General features: G+C 31.7%; 2 protein-coding genes across 2 annotated transcripts; both read left to right on the forward strand.

Annotated features, from left to right (window-relative positions):
- Positions 975 to 4,628, forward strand: LOC109342994. The gene is made up of 5 exons (XM_019581093.1): positions 975 to 1,433; positions 1,536 to 1,573; positions 2,735 to 3,008; positions 3,255 to 3,538; positions 4,006 to 4,628. The coding sequence occupies exons 1-5, from the start codon at positions 1,053 to 1,055 to the stop codon at positions 4,439 to 4,441; spliced, it is 1,413 nt and encodes a 470-aa protein (XP_019436638.1). The 5' UTR covers positions 975 to 1,052; the 3' UTR covers positions 4,442 to 4,628.
- LOC109342995 lies at positions 6,405 to 7,445 on the forward strand. The gene has a single exon (XM_019581094.1). The coding sequence runs from the start codon at positions 6,553 to 6,555 to the stop codon at positions 7,201 to 7,203; it is 651 nt and encodes a 216-aa protein (XP_019436639.1). The 5' UTR covers positions 6,405 to 6,552; the 3' UTR covers positions 7,204 to 7,445.

Here is a 10,298-nt window from a genome sequence, read left to right on the forward strand (position 1 = left end):
AATCCCTAATACTTTATGTTAAAACTTTCCAATGTCCACCTCACAACATCCAAGTTGAGAGAGATAAATTGAACAAATATGATCGTACCCTATTGGAATGTATTATTAAACCTATATTGGGGTTATCCGCTAAGAATTACGGCATAGTAGTTTATGATTGTCTACGCGGTGCGGTGGATTTGATTTTACGAAAGATGATGAATATGTGAATTCCCAACTATTTATGCGATGGAGAGACCGTTTCTTATTTTGTACCGAAGCACTTTATAAAGATATTTGCTAGAGAATTGGGGTTCCCTATCAAAATAAATAAATAGTAAATTACATTGACACTCCCTGAGTTTTGGTAAAATTACATAAATCACTCATCCATTTTTTACGCCTACAAAAAACCCCTTATTTTATACATATATTTTACTTACTACCCATATGTGATAAATAAGTGTGATTTTTAAATAAAAGAGGTGATAAATTTATTAAGAAAAATAAAATGTGATATATTGTAGAAACAAATACAAAAATATACGAGCTAATACATTTTCATTGTTTTTTATTTGCAACAATATAGTATAAGAGTGATTTACACAATATTTTGTATAATTATTGATGCATTTTATAATGAATCAAAAATAATAAAAATGTATTGACTTGTATATTATTTGATTTGTCTGCACAATCTATCGTATTTTGTTTAACTTAATTATAATTATCATTTTTTTTGTTAAAAAATCACACTTATTTCTCATAGAGAGACAATCAATGTAATGTATGTATAAAAAATTAGGGGTTTGTGTAAGTATAGAAATGGAAAGATAATTTATATAATTTTACTAAAACTCAAAAATATCAATGTAATTTACTCATAAATATATGAGATAGATGTATTGATAATGTATAAAAACTAAATATATTTATATTTTTCTCCTCTCCTTAACCATAAACATCAATTTTTTCAGTGTCTGCAAAAATATCCCATTTTTTCTGGTTATCCAAATTCCAGAGACCCTCTTTCTCTCTCTCTCTCTCTATGCTTGGACTGTAGAAGAAGAAGAATGGTGTTAGCTTCAATTTCAATAATCTCTTCTTCCTCTTCATTCCCTTCAATTTCTAACTCCACCACCGATTATTCTCCTCCTTCAACTTCCACTCCCTTCAGAACCAGAACCACAAAAACCCTTTTTACATTCCCAACAAGAACAACAAAACCACCCTTTTCATTCTCTTCAACCCACACAACTCTTTCACCCAAAAATGCAATCTTTAGAGCTTCCTATTCAGAAAATGTCTCACCTGAACAGTTTCTCAATAACAATTCCATTGCTGATTTCATGAGATTCAAGCGTGGTGGTGATGGTGGCAGTGGTGAGCTTCAAACTGCTGTTGTTAGTTATAAGAAGAAGCTCCCTTGGTCCCTTTTCAACCCTTTTCTTCAGGTCCTATTTACAACCTTTATTTGACTATAAAGTTTGTTTTTTTCTCCTTCAAATGAGGTTTATGTGTTTTTGATATTTTGTTGTTTCTGATTATGTTTTTAGGTTGATTTGGTTTCCACAATTCACATAGCTGATGAAGAGTATGTGTTATCTTTTCTTGCCTTTAAGCTATTTGGGTTTGTGTTGTGTTTGGATAACCAATTTAATGAAGTGATTGTTCAATAAACTTCTTTGGTATAAGCTGAAAGTACTTATTTTCACAAGTATATCTGATTGGCTTATTGAAGTAAGCTAAAAAGAGCTTATTCGGAGGTCTTTAGCTATTTTCATAAGATATTATCATCACCAATAAACTTATCCAAATGCTCCCTTGGGAGTTTTCATGAGCAACTCATGTTTGAAAACATGGCAGAGAGGAGAGGAACGAGAGGATTTACTAATTGAGATTTTACTTATTGATGAAAAGTGTGTTCAACTAGCCAAGAGAATAGTGTGGCTTATATAAAACATGAAACGATAACCAGCTAGTTGCTAATTGCTGACTAAGCAAACTAAAATCTAACTCACTATCAGCAAACTTGGCTATAGTAGAAACTAATGCTGGCAGTGCTAGTTTTTCGGGGTGAAGGAATGAAAGAGGAGGACAGAGAATTGTCGGGTTTTATTGCTGGTGAAAATTAGAGGAAATCTATAAGGGGACTGGTTAATGCTGGAGGCATTGTTGGAGACTGCAGAAGTATAATGTGTCGCAACTAAAGTTATATTTTAAGAGTTTTATGAGGATGATTTAGATATATAATTTGCATGTCTAACAAACCACTGGTTTCAGCCTTGTGATTTTGGAAAGGTTAATGACTTCAGTTGATGATGGGTAAATTGAAACTTTTGCTTAGGAATTGAAATCATGATTGGAGGGGTATAAATGATTTGTTTAATGATGTTGCTGGATGCTATGTTTTCTCCAAAACATGTTATTTCATAATACAATGGTTCAACAAAATTATCATCTTGACATTCAATTGTGACAGTATGTTTGAACTTTGAACAATGATATAAGGTTGACGTTTGCTGTATTGCTAAACAGCATCCCAACTAATGACAACAACTAACTTTTTTGGTACTGACTAGCTTTATGGCTTTTGTAAAGACATTAATAAAATCACTTCTCTAATTTTTAAAATTTTCAAGACTTTCTTTTGCCAACTACTAGTGCTTTTGCTTGCACTAGCTTAGTTTGTTTTACATTTTATTTCCGAGCAGTATTAAATATTATTTTGAACGAACCAAATTGATGTAAGCAGGTATTTTCTGGCCCTACAGAAGGAACTTGAATCGTATGATTGTGTGCTTTATGAGATGGTGGCTAGCAGGGAAAGTTTAGAGAACAGAAGAAACCCTATTGCTACAAAGAGGTTTAAAGGTTCGCGCAGCAGCCGGGGATTTAACATTTTGGGATTTATACAAAGACAGATGGCTAGTATTCTTAGGCTTGATTTCCAATTAGACTGTGTCGATTACCAGGGTGCAAATTGGTACCATGCAGATCTTGATTTTGAGACCTTCAAATTACTCCAGGTTCCAATCTGCATGTTTTTCTTGCTTAATTCAACATGGTCACAGATTGTGAGGGCTATTCTGAATAAAATAGTCGAGGATGTGCAGTTCTTTGAATCCAATAAACTTTCCATACATTGTGTTCAGTGACATTTGTCTGCCTTATATATTGCTAATGATAACCATTTGAAACCATCAAATAATTTCAACCACTGAAATTCGATCACTTGTACTATATTCTGATGTATTTATTATTGGTTATTTCAGCAAGAAAAAGGTGAAAGCTTCTTTTCATTTGCGAGAGATATGACTCTTAGATCTACAAAGGCAATATTGCAACCTTCAATTCCAGAAGATCTTGACCCTTTTAGATCGAAGCTTTTATGGGCTTCACGTGTACTTCCTATGCCACTTGTTGGCCTTTTTATCATTGCATGCGTCTGTGCAGACATGGGAAGTGAAGCATCTGAATATCCTGAAATAAAGGCATTGTCAAGGCTTGATTTTGGTGCTGCCATGAAGGTTTTCCTTGCAAAGAGGCTAACATCTGAGTAAGTTTCTGTCATTCATTTACTTTAATCTATCTTCCGTTCTTTTCATTTTGGACAACTAGAAATGCATAAAAACCCCGTCTTGTAGGTTTTTCAGTCATGAGAATACTCTTTGACGTTGTTATATGAAAATGTAGTCCAAAGCATGAAGCTTTTTAATTATCTCCAATGTTGCACTTGTACATAGCATTTGGTAGAAATGTCAAACAGGATGGAACAAAACATATGGTTTCTATTTTGTATTTGTTTTACTTTAGAAATAAGATTAAAACAGGACATGAGATTAAAAAGTGAAACATTTCCGTTCTACTAAAAGGGGTTGAACCAAACAGAACATCCTTTTCCATCTTGTTTCGTCAGCTCACCAAATGCTACTATAAGATCGCACACATATAATGATATCAATTTTCTTTTTTCGAGTCACTATGATCAACTTGAATATTGATGCTTACAAATATTTTGTGAAGGTTTACACTGGTGACAGCAGAAGTGGAGGAGAAATCTGTAATAATTGGTGAGAGAAATAGAGTTGCAACAGAGGCCCTTCAAAAAGCAATGGATGAAGGAAACAAAAAGATTGCCATATTCTATGGTGGTGGCCACATGCCGGATCTCGGGAGAAGATTGAGGGAGGAGTTTGATTTAGTTCCCTCTAGTGTGCAATGGATAACAGCTTGGTCCATAAGGAAAAAGAACCTAAATACTAGTTCATTCCCATTTCTGAAGAAAATGGCCAGGGTCTCAGGATGGCCGTTGAATCGCTACGAGACGTTGGCGTTGCTCATCTTTTCATCAGTCTTAGCAGTGGATCTGTGTCTTTGGGAGGTCTTCTTTGGCACTACAGTGAATTGGGCATCTGAACTTGGCTCACAACTTCTTCAGTATTTTCATATTGATTACTAATTAGGATGAAGAAATCTTGTATCAGTGTAAAACTGTAAATATGAAAATGCTTTGTCAGCAAATATAACACTATAGCTGTTCCCATATCTCAAAGTGTTAAGAGTATACAATTGTTTGCATTCAATGAACTATGGATGCTGAATATCTGCTTTGTTGGCTAATAAATATATCTGAAGCATTTGGTACACTCACCCAAAACCAATATTTTTTTTCTTTTTATTGGAATAAGCTAAAAAAGTTATAGGAAATTCATAAGCTATTTTCGCAATTTTTCTTAACACATGTTTAAGTGTTGATAAGATTCATAGAATATATATAATGTTATTTTCATTATATATAAGTCCCAATGAAGCATGAATAAAACGTAGACACAATACTTTATTAAGGTTTGAGGATGCTTTTGTTTAAGTTTTAAAATGTGATTCTACAAAAGTGGTCAGGCAAAAGTGATTTTTGAAAAGTTGAAAATAAAAAAGAGAGTAAATACTTATTTTAGTTCTTCATGTTTTTTTGACTTTATCAGTTTGGTCCCTCAAAAATTGAAAAACTCAAAATGGTTCCCAAAAATTGAAATTGAAGATTGTTAAGCTAACTTATTAAAAAGTTAGGATCGCAAGTGCTTCAAAATATAAAGAGAAATATAACTTTCAATGACGCATTTATCCCTTTGATTGGAATGTATTACATTTTTGCCACTAAAAATAATAAGAAAACATGCACTTGCCTCTTCATTCATAGAGATGATCATTGTTCTTTATTAAACTATAAGTATTTGGTAAAACTAGCTGGCCACATGTGAATTTTTTCTAAAAATCCTTTCTAACAACACAAAACAAAGCTTAAGATTTATTTATATTAAATAAAGCAAATGCTTTACTTATAATCCTAGTAATGCCTTGCTAAACACACACTTCCTAGTGAAATAGAATGCTTCTTTAATCACAAAGTTATTATCAGCAAATGATTACATATCTTGAATATAAATTATGTAGTAGACAAAAAAGGTTGTTAAGGAATAGTTGAGCTTATGAATACAAGTATAGGAAAATGTAGGCATGTACAGCCATGTGCATAATCAATCATATTGTAAGATTAAGCAAGAATTTGCACTATACACTATTAACATTATCTCATCCACACCTTGCAAATTTTGTGTGATGAAGACTTGTTCCAAACTCTAAGGACACTTGGCCATTTTCAATTGATATTCAATGTAACTATCCTTATCAATGTTGTTGTATAGTTGGTTAATCTTGGTCACCTAAATTTGTTGTATTTTCTGAATCCTCTTCCAATATTAGCTGTGTAGTTATATATACTTATTTACTAGCTGGTGTATAACTGTCTTAACACACACATATTGATATATCTGTATTGATCTTAAGAGTCATTAGGCATGTGTGTTCTAACAAGTAAAATGATTGCTTTAATATCAAGATATTGTTTATGACTAATATTCTCTCCTTATAAAAAGTGATTAGTGATTGATAAAAGCTGAAATAAATTATAGGAACATAATTGTTCAAGAAAGGCCTAACTCAACAACCTCTCATTGTCACAAAGAGGCTACACACCAACTCCACCATCAAAAGTTAAAGCAAGAAAACATAACAAAACTTATTTTATAATGAAAAATTGAAAAGGGTCACTATCTTCAACATTGCAACACAAGATAGAAGCCAATTAGCCAAGTTTGGAGGTTGTGGGGTACCCTATTTTGACAAAGATCATATCCAAACTGTGTCTCAAACCATGTTCTGAACCAATAATATTAAAGTAAAAATAGAAAAATAATGAAAATTTAATTTTTTAATTAACATATGTTTTCATTGGCCCGTGACATAATTTGGGATAACAGATCTTATTCGTTTTTGAAGCATAAAGAAAAAAGGGACTACACAAAAGAGTGTGAAGACAAAAGAGAACACAACAAAACAAAAGCAAACTAAAGCCTATGATAGCAAAGAAAATTTCATTGATCATCCAAAAAGAAAAGCCAAAGTCTATTTTATGGCTCTTCTGCCTCTATCACCTTTATAAAGAAAACTTCACTAGACCATTCCCAACTACAACCTAAAAATATACACATTCACATTAGTAGTTACAATATTATGTCCCTCTGCAGATTGCACCAGAAAATCTCATTTACACTTATAACAGAATCATTGCTATTACCAATGCTGATAAGAACCACCAAAAAGTTCTTCCAAAAGACTATAAAGAACTTCAAGTCTTTCTTCTCATCAAGCTACTACGAAATGCTTCCAAAAACACCTCCCTACAATGACCACTTTTCTTATTCTGTGGCTGCAACTAGTGTGAAGAACATGGACAACAACAACAACACAAGTTATATGGAGTTGGAGAACTTCTACAATGATCAATGGGATTCAGAAAAGGATAAAGAAACAAAGAGAAGAAACAAGAACAAAGCTGCATTAATGTTATCATCACCAACAAACCAAAATAATGAAGTCTATAAGAAGAAGAATCAAGTGTATAAAAGAGAAGAATGTGAAAACCAAAACAAGAAAAAGAACTTCTTTATGGTGGAAGAGAAGCTGAGAGAATTGGAGATGTTGGATATAAACAATGAGGATCATGTACTTGACATTGAAGAGATTCTTCATTACTATTCTAGACTTACTTGTCCTGCATATATTGAAATTGTGGATAAGTTTTTCATGCAAATGTACTCAGAGTTATTTGGTTTAGCATGGCCTTGCAGTGTTAACTCTAGCATGAAGCTGAGATATCAGTGAACAAATATATCTTAGGCTTTGGTTTGTTATGTTTCATAAGATCCTTTAAAGTTTTCTTGAATTGATTTACTTATATATATGTTTATTTACCTTTATGTTCATGGGTAATAATAGTGCTTGAGTTTGGTGTGTGATTGTAATTTATTTTGTACAATCATTTTCATTGATTAATGTATTAATTTGCATAACTCAGGTTTATAATGTTCAGAATTCTTTTCAAGATGATTTTCTGGATCTGTCTCCAGAGGTATAAAGATTAAGGAAAATGTTCCAACTCACAACTTTATATATACATATGAATCCTAATAAATCATTATCTAATCTTTTTTATATTTTAATAAATACATTTTTTTATCCATGATTATAATTAGATGTAAAAAAAAGTGGTGTGAGAAATCATTCAAAGATATTCTAGGATATAATAATTTAACTATTAGAAACTAGTGTATAATGCTTTGACAAATAAATGGTGATAGATTTTACAACCACATTTGTAAAGTTATGTAGTTCGTGTCAATAATATTAAGTCGTTCTTCCATTGTATATTAAAATTCCTAAATCCTAAACCACAAATAATCTTTTGTTGTTTTTATAAAAGAGATGATTCAAATTACAATAACCTCACTATAAGATTAAGTATATAGCTTTTGAAATAGTAGGAGTATAGTTGTGAGTGCAATTTCACTTATATTTTATGTAAAAATACTAATTACTTCCCAACCTAGAATACCTTCTATTATATAGGGCCACTTCACATAGTGTATGGGCCATTCTAATGGGATAGGAAATGGGTTCAGTTATGCTTACAACCTTAATATTGGGCATTGACTCCATTTTCTCTTATTGGATTCAAGCACTTCCAATTAGAATAGATTTGTTACAAATAGCCCAATAAAATGGATTTGTTGCAATATATCCCAATAGAATGGATTCGTATGGGCCATGCCCTTAATAAATGTATATTGGAGAACACACCATGGGTCACATTATCACATGGTTGAATCAAATCCATTGAAAGAAGTTTAGTTCTATTTAAACAAAATCTAGATTTTGAATCTTGTAAATAAAAAAACTGAACATTAAGAGAGCCATGTCTCTTTAATAAATAGACATCTTAACTCAAACTCGGATTAATCAAGATTTAATTTAATATTTGGATACCGAATTACCAAGTATATAGGATGAGAAAAAGTTTCCATTAAGCATATATGGTGGAACCCATTAATTATTCACCTTCCACCTACTCATCCAAGAATTGGAAGCCAAGTAAAGAATCCTAGTGCATATTTATTCCCATATATTTATTCTTATGTGCACTTGGCCTCATTCTTAGGAGAAAGAAGATTCCATTGGTATCCATTGATATTCCAAGAATATGGGGTGAATGTCACTAGGAAAAGTAACTTCCCTCCATAGTGAGTTGGTAATGAGTTGGAGTCTACCCTCTTTAGGGAAACACTAGGTGCATGACAAGGCTACACTTTCACTACTATCTCTCTCAAATAACTATATTATGGTAAAATGGAAGGGCTAGTTGTGAATAGAGAGGTATCATTTTTAGGAATATTATTACTCTAGCTAAGTAGGTACATTCTTATTACCATCATTGGCCAATTGACCCCATTGCTACCACATAGTACAACTCTCTAACTTTGCAACAATATTAATGGAGCTTGCATGATATATTGTCACTTCCATTCATTCATTCTATTGAAAACTTCCCCTAGATAGTTAGCTCTTGGTACACTAGTAATCAAAGACCAATGTGGACTAGAAAAAAATTCAACACTTTAGTCCAAGTGACAAAGAGCTTGCTTAACTTCAATTAGTTGGAGTCTACTATGATTTTATGAATATTGAACGTCTTAAATGAATAAAGTGGACTAAAAATATGAAGTCCTTAATCAAATTATGAGACAATCACTACACTTTAAGTTACCTCATATTTATATAAATTGTTCTCATCTCCCTAGCTTGAAATATATTGATAGACTATTAATTCCATTGCCATATATTTTTGAAATGACACCTTAAGCATTTTGAAAGTTGTAGAATAAAAAACACATTTCCCATGATCCCATGACCTACACTCTTGTGTGTGGTACGAGTATATTTAGTGCAAATGCTTAATTTGTCAGCACTCTACAATAGCAAGATTATTTTGTTTTGTCTTATTTTTTCTCATTTTTACCTTTCATCATTGTGTTATTCATTAGTGAATAAAAGATAATAAATTGAAGGCTAAAATTGATCCCCCCCAATGGTAGTAGGATAGTGAGATTTCATGAGAATGGAAATGAAGTGCAACAATTTTTGCTTTGGAATCCAAGAACACGTGGAGTGAGGATTGGTGTGAATGATTGAACAAGACATGTTTCAAGTGGTGGTCCATGGAAACTCTTTATTTATGCCATAGGAGAGTTCCTTTATTCTCATCTACCCTGAAATACCCCTTAAGTTTAGGTGAATGTTAATAACTCTTAGTCTTTGAAATATATTTTGGTATTTTAAGTTAATATTGTATTGAGCTAATAATTACTTTAAACTCATTTATTTTATTTTCATGATTAAAATATATATAAAATAGATTAGTTAGTTAAAAGTTAAATATACTTAAGTTTCTTATATTTTCTAATTTCTTTTAACTAAACTCATTCAATATTCAATCCATTCATTCAATTATATTTATTCGATGAATAAAATACACAATATTTTTCCACTCATTGATTTCTCCGACATTATATGATGTTACAATTGTAAACAGGTGAATTTTATGTTATTTTTTAATATATTTCACAATCATCAGCAATTAAAATAATTATATTATATAAACAACTATGGTTTATAACTACAAATTAAGAGTGAGACTTGTTCAACCTCGTGAACCTTCGAGACCTAACTCACCGAGATTTGTTTGGATATATAAAAAGCAAAAAAACAAATGGAAGATAAGGCTAATCATATAAGTCCGGGTGATACCGAGCAATATTAGTAAAACATCGTGTTAACTAGTTAGGATTTTCATCATTTATAATGTTTTTTATTTAAAAAGAATATAAATTTGTACCATTAAAAAAATTAAAGTCACATGTCAC

This window comes from Lupinus angustifolius, chromosome LG03, assembly GCF_001865875.1.
Source record: "Lupinus angustifolius cultivar Tanjil chromosome LG03, LupAngTanjil_v1.0, whole genome shotgun sequence".
Lineage (NCBI taxonomy): Eukaryota > Viridiplantae > Streptophyta > Magnoliopsida > Fabales > Fabaceae > Lupinus > Lupinus angustifolius.